The sequence below is a fragment of the Bos indicus x Bos taurus genome, chromosome 2 (genome assembly GCF_003369695.1).
Source record: "Bos indicus x Bos taurus breed Angus x Brahman F1 hybrid chromosome 2, Bos_hybrid_MaternalHap_v2.0, whole genome shotgun sequence".
Classification (NCBI taxonomy): domain Eukaryota; kingdom Metazoa; phylum Chordata; class Mammalia; order Artiodactyla; family Bovidae; genus Bos; species Bos indicus x Bos taurus.
In genome coordinates this window covers 47,564,434-47,586,440 of record NC_040077.1, presented here as the reverse complement: position 1 = coordinate 47,586,440, position 22,007 = coordinate 47,564,434, and the positions used below count along the sequence as shown (strand labels likewise).

General features: G+C 38.2%; 1 protein-coding gene across 5 annotated transcripts in view; it reads left to right on the top strand.

Moving 5' to 3' along the window:
• Window positions 1–20,798, top strand: part of MBD5 (methyl-CpG binding domain protein 5) — a 159,714-nt gene extending 138,916 nt beyond the window's left edge. For 3 of the 5 annotated variants that reach the window (XM_027561265.1, XM_027561281.1, XM_027561257.1), the window contains 3 exons: window positions 3,416–3,528; window positions 12,674–12,749; window positions 16,726–20,798. In XM_027561265.1, coding sequence (XP_027417066.1) covers window positions 3,416–3,528; window positions 12,674–12,749; window positions 16,726–16,797 — 261 coding nt within the window. In that variant the 3' untranslated portion in view covers window positions 16,798–20,798. The remainder of the gene's footprint in view (window positions 1–3,415; window positions 3,529–12,673; window positions 12,750–16,725) is intronic. The other 2 variants (XM_027561274.1, XM_027561289.1) reach the window with 2 other exon arrangements.
• The last annotated feature ends 1,209 nt before the right edge of the window (window positions 20,799–22,007 follow it).

The window sequence follows — 22,007 nt, the reverse complement described above, 5'->3', positions numbered from 1 at the left end:
TAGTTTCAGACTTGTTCAGGAAACTTTTAAACATCCACCATATAATCATGTCTGGTTTTATGGGTATGTTTCTAACCTTACTGAACAGGCTATAGGTCTAGTTATGCCAAAGAATTATTAAATCTAAAAAATCTGAAGAAAAAAAAAAAGAATCTGAAGGAATGAAAAAAGGGATTTAGAAGTTAAAAATTCAGCATATGTGTATATTTATACATGAGATAATATGTGTACTATAAATACATAAAGTCTGGTTACCTTTTTCTAATTCCTAAATCACATAGGTACACAGTTATACCATGATAGCCACTACTATTAGCATCATCATGGTTAGAATGAAAATATGTTGGCCGATATGAGTAAAGATATAAAGTCCTCCCCAAATTTCTCACCAAGATAGAAATCAAATAATTTATGAAACTTCTGGCTTGTGAATATATAGGAATATAAGATTATTAAATTCCAGATTAAAATAGTAAGTATCTTAAATTACTTGCTCCTTCAGTGTAAGTTTTATTTAAAAATATGTATATGTTTAATCTTTTTAATGTTATATTTATGTATTTGATTCCCAGTACTTTCTTTATTTACAAGTTAGCTAATTAATTTATGAGTGTTCATTAAATCATTAAATACGGTTTCTATTTGACTAGAAATGGAATTTATTTTGTTGTTCCCTGATACCTTTGTAGGGGGTTATCTTTAAAGACTTTCTTGAATATTGTGTAAGTGGATGAATATTCCCCAAAAAAACACACACTCTTCATGTATTATATTTCACAATACCAAAGAGTACTAAAAGTCTGAAACCAAATAAACCGAACATTTACCTCTGGATATGTATGATTTTGTCATATTAGAAATACAAAGTGATGTGTATCTTATAGTTTCAGAAATCACTCTCATTGCTTTCTCTTTCAAGGTCATTGAATCCTTTATAAATAATATATTTATTACAAGTACCTTAGAACCTTAGAGGCATATTTAAATGAAGAAATCATGGTGGAGAATTAGTTTTAAAAATCACCAGAAAATTATTCAAGTGTAAAAAAAATTTTTGAAGATAAATTTGAGCAAGCATCATCTAAATTTCTGTAAATAAAAACTGGATTTATAATTTGACCTAATTTTTTGAGCATGTATATATAGACATATATACTTACATGTGTGTGTATATATGCATACACACACATACACATCTCTCTATATAGTATATGTGTATTTCAGCATGTATTAGAGTTGACGTGGCAGAGAAAGGTTGCTTTGGGGCCATCCTGAGTTTTGATGCTGGCCATGTAACTTAAACTCACTTAGGCCCATCTGTAAAATAACAATGCTAGTGTGCAGTATTACCACATGAAATAATAAAACAGTGCCTTCTACATAATAAATGTACAAGAAATGCTTTTACTGCCCCTTATTTCTTAATTAAAAATAAAATAGCCGATTTTTTAAAAATCATTTGACCTAACTTAGGTTTTTTTTTTCACAATAACTATGATTTTTATTTCTCCTTTTTTATCTAATATTTTGGATTTTTAGATTACATGTCTTTTTCTGTGCTTAGTTTTTAAAAATCGAGACCAAGGGGATAAGTTTTCACTGTGGCATGTTGCATTATTTCACTGTGAATCTGCTTTCTGTTGCCTGTATCAATCCTTTCTGAGATCTCTCACTACACCAGTTTGTGTCTAACAGAAGCTCCTATTATAGGAGAGCTTTCTTCTTGGTGCCAAGAAACTAATTTAAATATAAGGGGAATTAGCTATAAATTAATTGTGAGCTATCTTTCATAATTTCTTTGTGTGAGTGAGTACAAGATGGAATCCCATTTCTAACATAAAATGTGAAAAGGTATCCAGGTACCTTTAAAAATAAAAACACATGGATATATTCATCTTACTTAAGCTTTTCCAGTCATTCCAATAAGACACTTGACTACTCCTGTAGAAATGTTATTGGAACAAAGTTATATCTTGTTCTGGCACACAATCCACAGTGAATTTGTGTATGTAAGGTATTTGGATCCCTTGGGACAAAATACAAAAGTTATGAAAAGGAAACTATTTCCATTATTTGACTGTTATTCTCATTGAATAATTAGAAATGCTTGTTTTCAGATGACAGTGGAGACCCTTTGTTAATAATCATCACTGTGTACTAGATTTGAAGAAGTCAAAGAAAGTTATTTATGAACAGTATTCATGAGTCAGGAAGATTCAAAGACAAAAGTTAATCATTTCCTTGTTTATTAGAGTGTATTTTCTTACCCATTAGGTGTCTTGGCAACCTCTGAATTTTTTTATTAAAGGAGTGCAGGGTGGGGGAAAACTGGGTTGAGGAGTGGGGGGGGGGACTTAATTTGAAGCTATATTTACACAGCAAGCAATACTGTTTCTACTGAGATTGTGTTTAAGATCAGTAAAAGTTACAGTGCTTTTCTAAGTGTGTTTTTATTTGCATATTAAATTTCCTATTTGTTAATTGTTTTCCTTAGGAGAAGTGACTTCGAGAACTATGATAGAGAGTATTAGGGGCAGGTGGCAAAAACTGCACCTCCCTCCCCCACCAAACCCCCAGCCACCAGTTGGTGGCTTACAGTGATGAGGCAGCAAGTGTCATGTAGCCTAGGCTGGCAGTGTTAAAGCAGGACCCCGGAGAGGACACGCCCATCAGAAGTAGCCACACCCTCTTTCCGCATCAGTAGGGACTACATGCAGCCTACTACCCTACTCGTTTGTTTTTGTTTTTTGTTTTTTTTTCCTGGCCTCTGCAGAGCCTAACACACCACTATGTAAGACTAGCTATTCTGTGCTTGGCTGTGTTCACCATGTTTGTTGTATTTTAATTCTCACCGCAGTTCTAGCAGGAAGGTAGGTATTAATGTCCTCGGGAAAATTTTCTTGAAGTGTCTTTATTTTTGAAAGCCAAAGCTTTGGCTAACAGCGAAGATTTAACAAACTAAATATTTCTCTAAATTATCCAAATTTTAGGAGGCTCAGGGAATTTAAGGGTGTTATTCATGCTAGAAAGTGAGGTCAGATGCAAACTTCTATGTGCTGGCTCCAAAGCCCAGCACCCTCACTCACCACGGCTGTTTTTCATCTGATGGAATACAGAATCGCAGTTGCTGAGCATCAGGCAGTGCAAAAAGCAGACCAGGATCTCTGACTCATGATTTTGTGAATTAAAGGTTATTTAAGTTCCAAGTTTTGTTCTTCAAACATTACCTTGAAAATGTTGACATTCTGAAAGCCACCCAGTCTTTCATTTCCGTTGATGTTGCAGCCTGGAGCCACGGAATCAACCTCTGCCCCAGCGAGGACAGAACAGTGAGAATTAAGCCTCCCTCCCCCCGAGTGCCGTACAAGCACCTGCTTGTCTGGCAGGAAAGTAAAAACAGTGTTAACAATTGCAGGTCTGGGTAATGTGGTCTGGTCTTCATGCCTTCACTCAGGTGGAGCCCGAGAAGTTGAAGACACTAACGGAAGGTTTAGAAGCCTACAGCCGAGCCCGGAAAAGGAACAGAAAGTAAGCACAACTTTTTTTCCGGTTTTGTTTTCTAAGGATATAATTTACTGGCTTTCCTTCAAAGGGACAATGAAATCTCACTGATTTAGTCCATCTTGAGCCCTGCCTAAGTACAATTTAATAGTTATCATCCAAGAGGACTATTATAGATGAATTAGCTCCTACGGAAAATATTTTCTGAAACAATGTATACTGTGTGTGGGTCTTCCCTCTTCATCAGCTCTTCCCTTACTCCCCCCATCTCCATCCCTCTCACTTGAGAGGAAAGAAAATATGATTAATAGTCTCAACATGTAACAATGAAATAGTCTCTGAAAGTGTAGTGAAAGTGTATCCCTTTGTAATTTAAATACTTTGGGAGGGGGAATGACCCCCCTTGTTGTACACATGTGAATAATTTTGGCAGATTACCTGTTGTTAGTCAAAGTGATGAAAAGTAATTATTTTGTTGGAGCAGGGGCAATAGACTTTCTTCAGAATTATAATAAGTTGAACTTTGGGACTTTATTCTTAATTATTCAAGTTTTTCCAGATCTTTATATTTTGAGTAAACATAGTATTGACAAGTAGATAATGTTTATTACATAACTTGTATGTAATACAATGTAGTCATATATCATAACTATTATTTCATTTTAAGATAGAGAACTATAAATGTGCTTCTGTATGTGTACATGGAAAATTATTTTAATATATATCATCAATACACCTACTCAGCCACTATAATTTTCATATTATCAAATGTCTATAAATTATGAAATTGTAATGATTAGCAGCATATCTTGTATAAAAGACTTACATAATGATAATGACATCTTTTAAAGGGCAGTCGTTCTCTTAGTGGTGTCCTCAGTAATTCTTGCCAGAGCTAAAATTTTAGAATACAACAAATCTTGGGGACTCTCTTCACCTCACTAGAATGTTTCATAAAAGAGACGTCAGCTGCAGTGGGTTAACTCCTGTGTGTCTGTGTTCAACACTCCTTTGGAAGATGGCAGATTGGCAGTGGTTTCCGTGAGGGCCAAGTGAATTGCCAGATTCGCTATAGATCTGATAAAGTGAGTCAAGCGCCCTCTATTCTGACTGAAGTGAAACAATGAAGAGCTTAGTAGCAGGATAAAGCCTATAAAATTAATACAAGGTCTGGATGAAAGGAGGGAAATTGCAAGCTACCTACATCACGAATTTTCATTGGCCATTTGCTTTAGAATATTCAGTAGTACTTGTTTATTAGAAGTAAAATATCCCTGAAATCTTTCCTTCAGTGAGATATGCCAGTTAGTTGGATTATGTGCAACATATCCAAAACTGTTGATAACACAAGTATTTAGATATACTGCCTTGAAATGAGCTGTATTTTCCTCATAAATTTGCTATTAAGCAATTTCTGAAAGGTAATGAGTAATAAACAGCAACGTAAAAAATTTCCTTCAAAGCCAGCTTACTATTTGAGGTGAATTTATATGGGTCCTAAGTAGCATTATCTAAAGGAACCAAGGTAAAAGACAAAAATATGAAGCAAAACAGCTTTGTTTATCAGACCATTGTCTAAGTAGAAGGACTTGCCTTATAAATGCCTCGTAGAACACTCTACATTTTGCATATATGATTTAAAATCCATTATTCTATTCTCCCAATCAGAAGATGGGCCAGAATTACTGAACCCATTTTTGATGAGGACACTCAGACCCAAATAGCTTAAATAATTAGGTAAAGGCCACATAAGTGATAAATGGTATGTTGAACCCGATCATTTATTTATTTCCCAAGTCAAGGAGATTGATTTAGCAAAAGAATCTATGCCAACCAGGCACAACACAGTAGTCCCAGGACTTCACTGTTTAGTGAAGGAGGCAGATTTAGAAACAAATAATTAAGATGTTAAATTTGCAGTGACAGGAATAAGTGTAGTGTATTTTGGGATCACGGAGAAGTGACATTAAATTCAGGTAACGGAAGATGTCCTAGAGGAGATGATACTTCAGCCAGGCCTTACACACTACATAGATATTAGCCAGACACAGGAAACAAGGACAAGATGGGATGGGCTGGAACAGTGTTTAGATGAGGTCGGCAGTTAGATTTGGGGGAGAGGAAATTGTAAGAGATGGAACCAAATGTATAAGCAGGAGCCAGACCATAAAGGGCCTGGTAAGGCCTCAGAGGTCTTTACATTATTGGAAGTGCCTAAGGGGACAGACGGTTGAATTTTTCACTTTAGCTGTGGCTGTATGGAGGATATATTTTAGGGGAACAGTATTGGAGACAAGGACATCCATTTAGAAGGCCATGTCAGGGGACAAGAGAGGAAGAAGACTCAAACCAGGAGGGGACCCATGAGAACAGAGGAGAAAGAATGTGGTCAAAAAACATTTAGGAGATAAAATTGACGGAACATCATGGTGATTGGCTGGGATGTGAAGGAGAACAGGTAATCAAGGACAACTCTCGGGTGCTTTAGTGGGCAGTGGAAGCACTGAAATGGGCGTACAGGAGAAAACTGTCGAGTGCAACGTGAGGTTCCGGTGATTCCACAGACCCAAGTCTGAAACTGGGAAGAAATGGTATTTGACTATGAAAAATGACTTCAGTCACACAGAGGTACTTTGACCAATTTGAACAATGGACTAAAGAGCGAACTCTGGGGCATTTGAACATTTACTGGAGATAATGAAAGAGATGGAAATAATGGTCAGAAAGGTGGAAAACCAGAGGGTAGGGGAGTAGGGTGTTAAAAGCCAAAGACCACGAATTTCTGGGATAATACAGTGAAAAACAGAGGTCCAGTAAGAGAAGATCGGAAACATCTCCATTTGGACTGGGCAGTTTGGAGGCCATTGGTGACCTCAGTGAAAACAGTTTCTGGTAGAATGGCACATATAAAAATAAAATGGCCATGGATTGAAGATTAAATAAAAAGGAACAGAGAGAGTTGGTATCTATTATTTACTCTTCTTTCTACCCTTTATGTGAAAAGTTCCCAAAGAATAACTGGAAAGAAATTTGAGCTAACAAATATCTGGCTAGTTTTATAGACAAGGAGAAAGAAACTAAAAAAGGCAGGTGGCAAGAACAAGGTGGCTGAAAGTTTGGGTTGTGGCCTGAGTTCAGATGTTTCCATCATTACCTGGCTATGTGTACCCTTGAGTATGTTGTTTAACCTCTCTGAGTCTAAATACTTCATTTCTAAAGTGGGATATTAATACCAACCTCCTAGAATTGTTCTAAAGAGAGCCTTAGCACAGTTCTTAGCACATGGTATTTAGTAAACCATTATTTTTCTTATAAAGATATAGGTGAAACAAAATAATTACATATTTTTACCATTTGAAACATTCTGTCACCATATTAGATGTTTAGAGCATTATATAGTCATGTAACCCTCAATATGCTATAATCATACTATACTATAAATATCTTTAAAGTGGTTTGCTTATTACTGCCTAATCACAAAGGAAATATTTACATATTTATTGAAGAATTACTTAGGGTCATTTTGTACTTAAAAGTGGAAATAGCTTCATTAAAGAAAAAAAATTTGTGTAACTTTTAGATATGTTACGATTTTTTTTAAAGTAAGGATCAAATCTTCTGTCTATATGTACATATATATGTACTCAGTAACCTTATTTTTGTGAATCTGGAAAGTGATAAAGTGATAACATAAACATAAAAGTAAACATAAAACGTAAACACTTTAAAACCAAGAAATGATACTTGTTGTATTAAATTTTCTTTATTTTTTAAAATTGAAATTAGTTGATTTATGGTATTATGTTATTTCAGGTGTACAACACAGTGATGCAATATTTTTATAGATTAAACTCCGTTTAAAGTTATTATAAAATACTGATTATACTTCCTGTGCTGTATACTATATCCTTGTATCTTATTTTATACCTAATACTATGTACTTCTTAATCCTGTTCCCCTATCTTGCCCCTCACCCCACCCCTTCCCTACTGGTAACCACTGTTTGTTCTGTGTATCTGTGAGTCTGTTTCTGGTTTGTTATGTTCATCTTTTGTTTTTTAGATTCTGCATGTAAGTGAAAACATAAAATATTTTTATTTCGCTGACTTACTTCACTAAGCACAGTATCTCCCACATCCATCCATGTTGTTGCAAATGGCAAAGTTTCGTTCCTTTTTATGGCTGTGTAGCAGTCGCATTGTGTGTATATATATATATATATATACACACACCACTTTACCCTTTCATCTATTGGTAGACACACTTAGGTTGCTTCCATATCTTGGCTATTGTAAATAATGCTGCTGTGAACATGGAGGTACATGTATCTTTTGAATTAGTGTTCTCACTTGAGTTAGTTCTCCTCCCTCCAGTTGTGGGCAGGGATATGCACACTGGCAATGACTGCCTCTGCCCTAGTCAGAGGGTCTCTGCATCTCTGTTCCCTCTAAGTGTGTGCGCTCTTGTTGGCAGTGGCAGCCTTTACTATAGTGGAGGGCAGTGCCAGAGCAAGAAGAGCTGGAGCAGGGCCCCAGTGCAGGCCAGGGAGTGTGCTGGCAAGCCAGGCAGAATACCAGGCTATTTCTAGTCTGCTGCCTCTCCACTGTGCTGGAGCAGGGAGGCAGGTGGGGGTGGGGGTGGGAATAAGCAAGTCTGTGCACGTGCATGCACACTTCAAAAGCAGAGTCTTGGTTTCTACAGCCCTCCGGTAAGCCCTGCTGCTGCTGCTGCTAAGTCGCTTTAGTCGTGTCCGACTCTGTGCGACCCCAGAGACGGCAGCCCACCAGGCTCCCCCGTCCTGGGATTCTCCAGGCAAGAACACTGGAATGGGTTGCCATTTCCCTCTCCAGTGCATGAAAGTGAAAAGTGAAAGTGAAGTCGCTCAGTCGTGTCTGACTCCTAGCGACCCCATGGACTGCAGCCTACCAGGCTCTTCCATCCATGGGATTTTCCAGGCAAGAGTACTGGAGTGGGTTGTCATAAGCCCTACCTGTTTTCAAACCAGCTAAGGGGCCCATCTTCCCAGAGTTGCTCCCCAGGGAAGATCTCCAAGCCTGCGATCCTGCCTTCCTCTTCTGTGTGTGGTTCCCAATAGCTTTTCCTCCATTCCTACCAGATTCTATGTGGACAGTTTTAGTTGTAGAAAAGTCGTTATGCCAGTCTCCACGTCATTTTCAGTGAGAGCTATTCAACATGCAGTTGTCAGTGTCCTCGTATACTACCATCTTGATCTCTCATGTGTTAAATTTTTTTTAATCTGCGTACTTTCCCTACAGATTAGGTTTTAGAATCCAAGATTCTTGACATTTAGGTCTGATCCAAGTTTGTTCTGGTCTACATGAAGTGAGTTTCTTAAATTCTGAACTGATAGTCCAGAGCAATGTGCAATTCTCACTTCCCTCTTATTTCTCGTACTATTCACAGATGTGTACCTGGCTTCTTTTTTTAATTAATAAAGATAAGGATAATGTGTGACAATATAGGCAATGAACATGAGAAGTGGCAATTATCTCCATTAATAACTAGAAATGTGATTATATGAACATCTATTGCTTAATCAAGTAGCTTTTAGAGTGTCCATTAGTAAAAATGTTTATTATTAAATGTCAGTGGGGAAGAGAAAATAGTAGAAGAGACTCAACAAGGAGGGCCTCTGGACTAGAAGATTGAATTTTGACTAATTATTCATTTCATGGACTCATGGAGCTTTTTCTTCCTCTTTTAAGCTCATTTTTCCTGACTTGACCAGCTAGTATGAATATGGTATGCAGATTTGACATCCAGAAAGTCTCTCTGTACCTCTTGATTTCCATGATATATTCATGTAATTTCATGCCCCATATCTCCATATTTATTCTCTCTTCCAAAAGTAGTCATTTCACCCTCTAATAACTGCTTAAGTTTGTCAAAGGAAAAACATTGTACTAATTACCTTAAACTAATACAAGGAGTTTATAAATATTTTAAATATCTTGTTGAAGAATGAACTCACAAACTCCTAAAATTTTGTCTGTTCATTCAACAAATAATGTTGAATTATTTTTATACTTTAATGTAGATGCTGTTGAAATTTTTCATATTAAAGAACAAAACTTTTATGCCTCTATTACTTTGGAAGATTATTTACAGTTAAATATCATCTTCTTTGTCATAAAATTATAATTGGTTTCACCAGTTTTCCCTAAAAAATCAAGTGTGACATACAAACAGCTGTTGTAACAGCTACTTCATTGAGTTGTTATAAGGATTAAATGAAGTAATATATATAAAGATTTAATTCAATTCTTGGCATATATAAAAAAGTGAAAGTGTTAGTCGCTTAGTCGTGTGCAACTCTTTATAATCCCGTGGACTGTAGCCTCTGTCCATGGATTTCCCAGGGAAGAACACTGGAGTGGGTTGCCATTCCCTTCTCCAGGGGATCTTCCTACCCAGGGATCGAACCCAGGTCTTCCACATTGCAGGCAGATTCTTTACCATCCAAGCCATTAGGGAAGCCTTAAAATATTCAATAAATACTAGCTATTTTTGTTACTAAAGATAATAGAACCCAGATTCTCTGAAGGTTTTTCACTGAAATATTTTCCTTTTTTTTTTAGACATTTAGACTTTTATGTAGTCAATTTTAAACCCATAAGATAATAAAAATGCATAACAAATATCTTTTAAAACTTATCTTCATACTTTTATACAAATACAAAAGAAATAGTAAAGATAAAGCTATTTAACACATTGCACAAAGCATAATATTGTCAGATAGCTGGGCAGTATGTGATACTGTCAAGACCTTTGCTAAACAAGCCACAAAAGGGGCCTCAACCCAGCCCAACTCTAGCTCAGCTTAAATAGCCCTACAGAGTCCTGGGATTGCATTCCTCCCCAGAATCATGCTTAGCAAACTCCTCGGTGGGAAAACAACTCAGCCTGACCCCATGAGATGACCAGGGCTCTGTAAAACTGGAATAAGTAGGTGAATAAAAGATAGCATGTGACTATATATCAACTGGGACATACTCAAAAATAGCAATAAAAGAAAAGAGATAAGTTGTAGAATGGTACTTATATCAGGACACATTTGATATGATATATATTTAAAAAACACATAAAAGACAATACTAGGTACTGTTCATGGATATATCATATAAAATATTAAAACACGCCATAGGAATACACAGCTTCCCTTGTGGCTCAGATGGTAAAGAATCTGCCCGCAATGCGGGAGACCCAGGTTCAATCCCTGGGTTGGGAAGATCCCCTGGAGAAGAGAAAGGCTACCCACTCCAGAATTCTTGCCTAGAGAATTCCATGGACAGAGGAGCCTGGTGGTCTGCAGTCCATGGGATCGCAAAGAGTCAGACACGACTGAGCAATTTCATTTTCTTTCTTTATAGGAATACACAACACAGTTGCCTTCGGGGAGGAGGGTGGGAGAGAATGAGACTGGGAATTTATATCAAATGGGAACTTTAGTTTAAATTTTTAATAAAAGAATTAAAAGAAATATGTAATTTATTAGCAGGTTTTTTTGGAAATAGGTTTGATAGGGGTTGATAACTTGTTCTATGCACTTTTCTGCATAAATGGGAAGAATATAAAAGCTGTAGGCTAGCTTTCAGGCCAACAAAAGGTAAGGTTGATGCTGCATTGCTCTTATAGTTCAGTTACAATCTTTTCTTTCAGTTAAACTGACTTAAGTGCATATAAGTTTCCCAAAACATAGAGCCGTTGTTTTAGCTTTGGACACATTATTTAGACACCATATGGAGCATCCACGATGTGTATACCTAGCAGTATACTACTTAACGATTGTATACAGAAACTAACTGCGTGCATTGTCCAGTCCTGTTGTATGAGGGTAAAACTTGGTGAGGACTGTGGTAAACCAAAGGGCCTCATCTAGAAGCATTCCAGTAAAGTTCAAATATGTTTTTAAACACAATGTGAGCCAAACTAAATGGGACTATGAGCCAAATTCTTCTACAACTGCAAATTTCCAATCTCCATGTAAATGCTGGGCTAGGACTTAACTCTTGGAAGGCCACTTACCTCTACACCTTCTCTAGTAATCATCGGGATGAGATAAATGAAATGAATCACCTTAGTACTCAGAGTAATTGGGTAATTCTTTGTATGCATCAAGAAGGAAAAGTTAGAGTGGACATAATTCCTAGAGGTAGATAGTGCGGATTTGCCTTGTTTTAGTAATTAGTTCATTAGCTTCCTAGTTAAATGTTTCAGTCATGGCAGATTCTCCATATGTTAAATACCTGTAGTGGTATGCTGCAAGTGAAAAGTGAAAGTGAAGTCGCTCAGTCATGTCGGACTTTTTGCAACCCCATGGACTGTAGCCTACCAGACTCCTCTGTCCATGGAGTTTTCCAGGCAAGAGTACTTGAATGGGCTGCCATTTCCTTCTCCAGGGGGTCTTCCCAACCCAGGGATCAAACCTGGGTCTCCTGCATTGCAGACAGACGCTTTACTGTCTGAGCCACTAGGGAAGCCTGGTATGCTGAGTAGAGAGAAAAGGTCAGACGAGTGATAGACATTCTGAGACCATCATTCTTTATCTTGTCAAATAGTTTTGTCATTTTGCTTTTGGGGAGGCGGGGGCGGGGAAATGTGGCAGAGCCTCAGGTGTGCCAGGTTAAGCTGTTTCCCACCTGTAATGAAAGTGCACCAGGATTTCAGCCTTCATTTGCTGAACTCCTGAAGCCAGGATGCTCCAGAGAGGGCAGAGGGAGCTCCCTAGTGGCCAGAGCCTGCAGTTCAGAGCCCTTCCTCCAGACACACAGCCTGAGAAAGACAAGCCAGAACAAAAGGCAATGCGGAGCAGGCCGGAATCTAAGAGCACAAGCTCCGTCTGTGGAAATAGAGACCCGTTGCCCAGCTTCCTTGCAAAATCATCAGACGGTCGAAGAAACATGTGGAAGGGGAAAGAACACTTTCCCTAATCATCGGTTCAATTTGTTTTTCCTGTAGTTATGTGACCTTATCATTGATTGGTGTTCAGTCATGAGAATCCCAGAGTGTTTTGTCATCAGAATTGTCCAAATGTGAATATAAATTGACTTTCTTTCATGGAATTGGTACTCTGTTTTCTGATTAGGGAATTAAATTGAGATTTTTTTTTCTTTAATTTTTTAATCTACTGTGTTGTTTTCGTTAATTCCAGAAGTGGAAAGCTAAATAACCATTTAGAAGCTGCTATTCATGAGGCCATGAGTGAACTGGACAAAATGTCTGGGACTGTAAGTTAATTTATTTTTCCATTATACTGTGTTTCTTTGAAAATAAATTGTATTATACTTTTTGGTAAAGTCTCTTAAATATTGTCAGGCAACTCACGTAGCAATACTAAATTACTGGGCTCAAAAAAGACTGCTATCATAAAAAATTAAAAATAACTTAAGAAAAAATAATCTAGTGGTATTAACTATGTATTTTTTCTGAGGTAAGTAACTTTTTTCCTCACATAAAATACTTTTAAAATGTGCGCAGCAAAACATTGAAGTTAAAATCATAGCTTTTGCATTTGACTCTTAGAATAGCAGTGATTATTAGTGCTGCCTAAGTATTCAATAATATAAATTTCACTCTACCATAGAACAAAAAGGGAAATTGAACATAGGGTCAAGACCAAGAGTATATAGTCATTTCATTTCCTTTCTGCTATTACCTAAAAAAAGTTTAAATATTTGGCCCCAAATCCTATTGCTAAATTATTGATATTTAACACTATAACCTCTGGTTTTAAAGTGTCTACTTTTTCTTTACATTTTTATTGAATGTTGCATGTAATGGTGTTGAATGTGAGTTTAATCATCATTCTCTAATTTACATATTGGCTAACATAAACACTCAAACTATAATTTTGATAATTTCTAAAAAATGTGACTTATCCAAAGCTACTCAGCAATGAAAGGGTGATTTCTTTTAGTTGTTATTGTGTTAACAAGGTTATCTGAATCCTAACAAGCCATCAAATGGCTACTGAATGACAGATATAAGTTTTTACACATTCGTAGTGCATTGGGATTGGTACAAGATTTTGTGATCCAAACCATCATTTCAAAGATGGGTAAATTGAGGCCCTGAGATGTTTAATTTCCTGATAGAATTATAGGAAAAGTCTGGAGCAGAGATTATAAACTCAAACACTTTCTGTGTGTGTGCATTAGTAACTCAGTCGTGTCCTACTCTTTGCAATCCCATGGAGTATAACCAACCAGGCTCCTCTGTCCTTGGAATTCTCCAGACAAGATAACTGGAGTAGATTATCATTCCCTTCTCCAGGGGATCTTCCCAACCCAGGGATCAAACCCAGGTCTCCTGCATTGCAGGCAGATTCTTTACCGTCTGAGCCACCAGGGAAGCCCCTGAAACACCTTCTAGGGCTGGGCAAATAGTATCATTAAATACAGGGGATCAGGTTTGAGTGAAACAGTGATTTTAGTGGATTAAGAAATGCCAACCAAGATGCCCTGGTCAAGGTAGGCTACGTACCAACTCTCAGTCTTAGAGGCTTAATGGCTTAAAAAGGCTGTTCCTCACTTGGGTCTCATTCTGGTTGAGTAAGTCTTGCTTCACACAGTCATTTAGGGGCTCAGGTTCTTTCTATATCTAGTATCCCCCATTCCCTAGGGTCTCAGAGTGCTCCATCACATCCTTAGCATCCAACCCAGCAGCGGGAGAGAAGACCATGTACCCAGAGGACGGCAGGATAAGGTTTCATGGGCCAGACCGGGAAGTTCATCTGTTCTGTTGACTTTCCACTGGTTTGACCCAGTCACGTGGCCTTCTTAATTCAAGGGGACTGGTAAAAGTATTGTACACCATGCCTGCTCAGGAAGAGGAGAAATGTGTTTGGCAGGCATCTCGCTAATGTCTCTCTCAAGATCTTTGGCCTTTGTGGCCAGCAGCAGTCAGGAGTGATGGGGGCCATGGCAACATGAGGACTGTATTCTCTCTAGAAGGAGCTTCTGCTTCCATGCTGCAGCGAGCTAGAGCCATGTGGGGATCTGTGCCACTGTTGCAAGATCTTCCCATTTTTTCATGCAACACTGCAAGTCTGAAAGTAAAATTTCTCATTATTTAGTGTTGCCAGCTATTTTTAAAATATTAAAACACCATAGGGCTAAACCAGTCCCTTTCTAGGCTTCATTTGGTCCACAGGTAACTAATTTGCAACTTTGAATAAAGGCTTCTTTCCTCAATTTATAAAAGGTTTCAGTAGACTCTTTATCAGAGACTAGTGGTTTTAAAGAACGTAATGGCACCCCACTCCAGTACTCTTGCCTGGAAAATCCCATGGATGGAGGAGCCTGGTAGGCTGCGGTCCATGGGGTCGCTAAGAGAGCGACTTCACTTTCAGTTTTCACTTTCATGCATTGGAGAAGGAAATGGCAACCCACTCCAGCGTTCTTGCCTGGAGAATCTCAGGGGCAGGGGAGTCTGGTGGGCTGATGTCTATGGGATCGCACAGTCGGACACGACTGAATCGACTTAGCAGCAGCAGCAGCATGGAACATTTACAAGGATGAGGCAGTGTGAGAAACTCATTGGTGTTATTTTTTAAATGTAATACTTTTAAAAGTTTTCTGGGGATTTCCCTACCAGTCCAGTGGTTAAGACTTTGCCTTCCAATGGAGTGGGGTGTGGGTCTGATTCTTTGTCAGGGAGTGAAGATCCCACATACATCACAGCCAAAGAATGAAAACATAAAAGCAATATTGTAACAAATTCAATAAATACTTTAAAAATGGTCCACATTAAAAAAAACCTTTAAAAATAGTTTTCTGTATTTGATTCTGAATAGCAATGGTCTATGCTATTACGTTATCTTTACAACATGCAATTGAGCCAACTTGTAGTGGATCTTCAGATCCACTGTGCCCATCTCTTCCTAAGCCTGAGTTCTGTGACATCACATTAGTAGCTTGAAATTGGCCATGGTAAATATTTTAAATTAAAAAAAAAACATAATTAGAAAATTTTTAAAAAAAGGAAATGAAATTCGGAAAAAAAACACAAAAACCATTTGTACCACAGAGATTGGCATACACTACAATGGGCTTATGTTCCTCCACGGGGAACTGGTTATTAAGCATGTACTATACCGCTGCCTCAGAGAAGGCAATGGCACCCCACTCCAGTACTCTTGCCTGGAAAATCCCATGGATGGAGGAGCCTGGTAGGCTGCAGTCCATGGGGTTGTGAAGAGTCGGACACGACTGAGTGACTTCACTTTCACTTTTCACTTTCATGCATTGGAGAAGGAAATGGCAACCCACTCCAGTGTTCTTGCCTGGAGAATCCCAGGGACGGGGGAGCCTGGTGGGCTGCCGTCTATGGGGTCGCACAGAGTCGGACACGACTGACGTGGTTTAGCTACCACTGCCTTGGGCACATCCTGCCTCTCCTGGACCTTGCCTTGTTCCCTCCTGTCAGTACCACAACAGCCGCAATACAATGTGGGACACCTGACCACCTCCCTAGCACCTGTCTTCCGCCCCTAACACCAGACCTGCTGTCTGAAACCTGGGAATCAAGTTCTGCTATTCATCCACCTCTGTTCAATCTGATACACAGCCCTAAATGCTGCTAGCTTCCCTGTTGGTGTATAAAGATGAGTTGTATGCATTGCTCTTCCCAGACTATACAAGCTTAGATTTGCCAACAGATGGTAGTGGTATTCTGTTTTCCATCCTTATTCTTCTCCTAAGTAAACCTCCTTGGACTGAGCTGTGTGCATGTTCTTATCATCTTTGACCCTTCTTAGTAGTTATAAAATAAGTACAGTGATGAAATAAAGAAGAAAATGTTTAGTATATATTTATCAACTTTTCCAGAACCCCAGTAAAGTTAGTGATCCAGGGACCTCTGATGGGAAAGGTCTTATTTTCATTTTCAATGGACAGCAGGGGTAGCAACTGCACATCCCCTCTCCCACTTTGATTTTTTTCCAGTTCCTCTTCTGTATTCCACTGTTGGGAGATCCACAGAGTGTTGCTCTGCTTGTCAGTTTCCAAGATTCCTTATCCTCTGTAGTGACTGTAGGCACACTGAGATCTGAGTCTTGTAAAAGTGTTAAATGCCTCAAGATAGCTGTGATTGAAAATGAAAGCCAGAGTCTGCTGCCTACCCTGTTTCTTTGTCAGAAATCCTATGGTGTTTGTGATTTCAATCTCTGTTGTTGTTGTTTTTTCCCTACCTCTTTATTTCCAGGTTCACCAAATCCCACAGGGAGACAGACAGATGAGACCTCCCAAACCCAAGAGGAGGAAGATCTCCAGATAACAGGGACTACTCCACCGATGCGCAGTGTTTATTAAAGGAATGTGCACAGATATGTCTGTAGATAAGTATTGATATAGCCACTGTTATATCAATATTTAGTCTATGGCAGATAGTTACCACCACCACAGGGTGCTAAGAGAAACAGTGATACCATATTTTTTGATCAGGAAGGATACAGAATGCTGGAAAACCAATCAGAATCCCTGAATGATGAGGGTGGTAGATGGTCAAGAGATTACTGAGAAACTCTTTTTCTATAATACTAAAATTGTGATTATAAGAAATAGTCCAAATGTTTCAGAAGAATTTTCAATGTTGTATATAGAAAATACAGAATTTCATGGTGACATCAGAAATGTAAATATTGTACAATATTGTCATGTACAAGCGTACCTAATGCACACTTTATCTTTTATTGTACAAAGAAATAGTGTACAAAATTCTTTGGTTTCTATGGAGTACACCTACCAGAGACTACAAGTGTAAAGTGATAAATAAAAATACAACCTAAATGCTTTTCTATGATAATGTAAAAGATGCTGTTTTTGTATTTAACAGCAGAGAAAAGGCATGATGATGTATTACCTGAAAATATGACATACACTGCACACCACCGAGTGTCCATTTATATTGTCTGTTTGGAATGAACCTTGCCTGGAAGCACTGGACTTGATTTTGGGTGTCTAGGAAATTGAAACCTTGCAGATTTCTAAAGGGACGAGGGCTCACAGATCTAAATTAAGAATTCAGAAACTGCAACCATTTGTTGCATATTTTTTTTACCTAAGTTTTAAAGTAGAATAGGTTTTATAAAAAAATCTTAGATGGGATATTTTACTCAGTCATTTCTGTAGTTAACATTTGATAGCCACCTGTTGAACTAGAAAACTTACGCTGCACCACGATGGACGCTCAGAGTTGAGGTTTTTTGCAAACGATACCTGACGAGATAAAACTTTCTGTTTCCATATCTGGAGACAAACCCCCACTTTGAAACCTTTATCAGAGGTAAGGTTGATTATAATTCAGTTTTTCTGTAGTAGCAAAAATAAATGCAAATCATCAAACCAAGTTTCATATCCATTCATCAGTATTACTTATTCCAGAAGTTAAGGTGGCTTACAAAATTATTAGCAATGGTAATTTTTTATCAGTATTATGTAACATATCAGATTTATTTTATTTAAAGAATTATTTATACCATTAACAGATTCTTATATATATTAATGTGGCTGAAATGTGCAGGTTGAATCTATTAACCAAATTATTTATATTATATTAAGTAAGTAAAAAATGTGAAACAAATGTAGAGAGAAAATACTACATTGCAAGTATACAAAACCTTAAACTGTGAGCCATTGTAAAGTACAAGGTTATTAATAAGAAATGTAGCACAACATAATTTTCCGTCTTTTTTTCACATTTTCTTCTTCTTTTTTTTTTTTTTTTTGTGGTGACGGTATAACCCTATCTCCCAGGCAATGGAGCCAAGTTTCAGGCCCCCCCGCCTGAAATTGATTGGATTGGATTCAACTGACGGATTGTCAAAGGAAGGGATTCCTTATCCTTTTGTTCTGGTTTAGAACCACCAGCCCCACCTCCAAACCCTTAATCCCCTGGAGAGGACTGCCTCTTCCCCCAGCTTGGGGCTCATTCAACTGCCTAATGCTCCAGCCACTGGGAGGCCTCCAGTGGCAGACTCTGAACCCCTGATGTCCACCACCTCCCTCTCCTCTCCTCTCATCCACCCCTGCAACTCCTCCATCCCATGATGTAGCAGAGTTCCAGTCACTCAGGAAAAAGGAGACCAAGGTCATTCCTCCATTTGATTTCTCGGGGCCACAGCACAGAGCACTCCACGAGGCTCACTTTTGATATCAACAGCTTTTAGTTCTTCCCCAGGTCTCCTGTGTCTCTCTGTCCTTTCATTTCCACCTCACTCCTACCTCCCAAGCCTGACAGAATGCAGCTGGCTACACTGGGCTTCATGGCCCGGAGGCAGGAACCCTTCCTTCTAGGGGTAGGTTGACTTGTCTTTGATGTAATAGTGGGATTGCCTGCCTGGTCTTTCCCACAGTCCCCTGAAGTCATCTTCTGTGTACTTTAGTTGACGTATTTTTGTTATAAGTTGATGTGTTTGGTATGTTTGAACGATTAATGTCCCTTTTTTTTTGCACCAACCTGCTTTTTTCTTGTTTTGTCTACACAGGTGTTTTTATTTACAGATTCACAGCATACGCGTGTGTGTGTATTGGGTATGTCTACGTATATGTGGATGTTCGTGTGTGTTGACATGTGGAAGTTTTTTTAGCCTTTAGTTTTTTCTCTTCAGACTAAGTTTGTGTCTACCAAGCCTTCTTTTGGGTATTTTCGAGCTAATTAGGTTTGTGCTTCCCCCACCATGTATACTTTACATCAGTAGATCATGTAAAGTATGTCTGTGCCCATGATGTCACTGGTTGCTTACCGATGGTTGTGAGTTCTAGGTATTGTTTCAGTCCATATTTTTTTTTTCCTCTCTCTCTCCTATAGTTCTATGGTTTCATGTAAGCAGTTAATGTAAATATTGTTAGCATTACAAGTCATGCAGTGCTGTAACATTTCTTTTTAAATGTTGCACCTACTTTACAATTAAAAAATTGGTCACTCATACTTGAATTTTGCCCATAGAGCCATTTCTTTCTCTTTGTATTAAAGCCTATTCATTTTTAAAAAATGAAGGCTAGCCCTCTACATTATTACATTTTTTTATTCCCTAGAATAAAATTTTTTCGACAAGTCGGAGAATGGAAACAGAATGAAAAATTTTTGCTCATTTAAAAAACATATAGCCCCTCTTGGAAAAGGAAATCTAATTTTATTTTGTGCCCTTTAACAGTCTTAGGATGCACAAGAAGAATAAACTGTACCTTTAAGTGGTTTTTAAGATCATTTCAAATGAGTGAAATCTAACTGAGCAGCTCTTGTTTAATTTGTCTTGTTTGTAGTATTAAAAGCAGTCAGGGTTTCTGTTTATTTAAAGGAACATTTTTGGTTTGTACTTTTCAGTCCTATTGTGCATATAAATTCTTTGAGAAGAATATTCATCCCTTGTGATATCATGGGCCACTTTTAGTCTTTTATTTGAACCCCACCTTTGAGTTATTTGCTGTGTCTGTTTTTTAAGTAAACACAAGCTTCTTTTTTGAACATAACACTGCAGAATTTTGAGATGAGTGGAGAGTGGTTTTTCTGCTTTCTGTAAGGTTTATGAAGATTCTTAGCTGACTTATCCCATGAGATGATTCTTTTTCGTTTCAGACCATGATAACATATTGTAGTTAACTTTGGAAATCTCCCATTCAGTTTGCAAAGTTCCCTTGTAAATCACAAGTGGTTTTGCACTGAGATTTTTAAATCTAAGATGCTTAACATGCTGATGACATTACTCTTTCTGAAAAGAAAACCAAGATTTTACACCTTACCACAACTCTGATATCTTGTTTACTTTGCCCATTTTTGCCCAAATGGTGTAATGCGAGACTCAAAACTTCTCATTGTCATATATAAAATGAGTGATGCATTACTTGACTCATTTGGGGACCATGAACAAATACTATCAACCAACCAGAACTGTAATGTTGAATTATCATTTATCTTTTTCTTTCATTCATTTTATCACATTTGCATTAGCCAAAGAGATAAGAATATTAGTGATTCATATGTGTAAACAACCCAGAAGTGAATATTAAATCAGTGAGCCAAAAAGCAATAAACAACTCAAGCATGGGAAAACCTGCTAACAGTGGGGAGTCTGATGTAGAAAAAATATATAAAAAGCATTATCTTCAAATATGAAAGATTAATTTGTATCTACTGTAAATATGTATTATCAGCCTTATCTGCTTTTATACACACTGTGTGTGTACCTCAGTGACCTTTTATAAGCCAGAAAAAATGGTTGATTTAATAATTTGTTATGTAAATACGAAGTTGTCTATAAATTGAAGAATTTGATGCCAGATGGCTTCACAATATACAAATGTGTTTTGTAACATCATGCCTTTATGGATTAAGTATAAATATACTGGACTGTCTGTGAAGAAGAGTAGCAATTTACATTACACCTGCATATCAGATGGATATTTTTGTCCAAATGGTTATACTATTAGAAAAAGAAAATGACCTGAACATTTTCAGTGTGAAAAACAAATATGGTTTTGAATTCACCAAAACTCCTTTTCACACTCAAGAGTCTGTTCAGTTGCACACTAAATGCCTTGTTTTATGAGATTTCCATAGGAGAGTCATTGATTCAGGGTTGGGATCTACCTAGGAAACCTCCCCAAACTGAATAATTCTACTTTAGAGACAAGCTGGGCATCTTAGTCTCTTAAATCACAGGCAGGGGAAGATCCACAGCTTTCTTACTGCTTGTTAACTTATTCTTTTCTGCTTTGTTTCCATACTTCATGAAGAGCCCCACGTAGACAGAGGGCCTAGTTCTTGTGTGCCAAGGTGTGCCTACAGACTGTCACTTCGATTCGGGGTTCCTCAGCCCAGCACTGCTGACACTGTGGGTGAGCTCATGCTTTGTCGTGGGGCACCTGTGCATCCTAGGATGTTTAGCAGCCTCCCTTACCTCTCCCCACCAGATGCTGGGAGTGTCCCTTCCGAACTGTGACAAACCAGTGATGACTCCAGCCCTTGCCAAATATCTCTGGGGGCAGGAGTAGGGGTGAGAGACAAAGTGAGATTTGAAAACCACAGCATTAGTGGAGCAGTTATGGAACATATGTCTGTGTAAAATATGGGCATGTTTCACATGCTATAATCAACAGAAAACTGATTCCAGGATCAAAATCCAAAACAAAACCCATACCAAAGAAGTACTTCTCAGTCCATGGTTAAAGGAAGTGAGTATATTAGCTTCAGTTTTATTTTGAACATGTTTGACACTTTTGATGATCGGATTGACCCAGGATTGATCCATTTTGAGAACTCCCAGATAGGGCTTGCTGCTAAGTCGCTTCAGTCGTGTCCGACTCTGTGCGACCCCACAGACAGCAGCCCACCAGGCTCCCCCGTCCCTGGGATTCTCCAGGCAAGAACACTGGAGTGGGTTGCCATTTCCTTCTCCAATGCATGAAAGGGAAAAGTGAAAGCGAAGTCGCTCAGTCGTGTCCGACTCTTAGCGACCCCATGGACTGCAGCCTACCAGGCTCCACCGT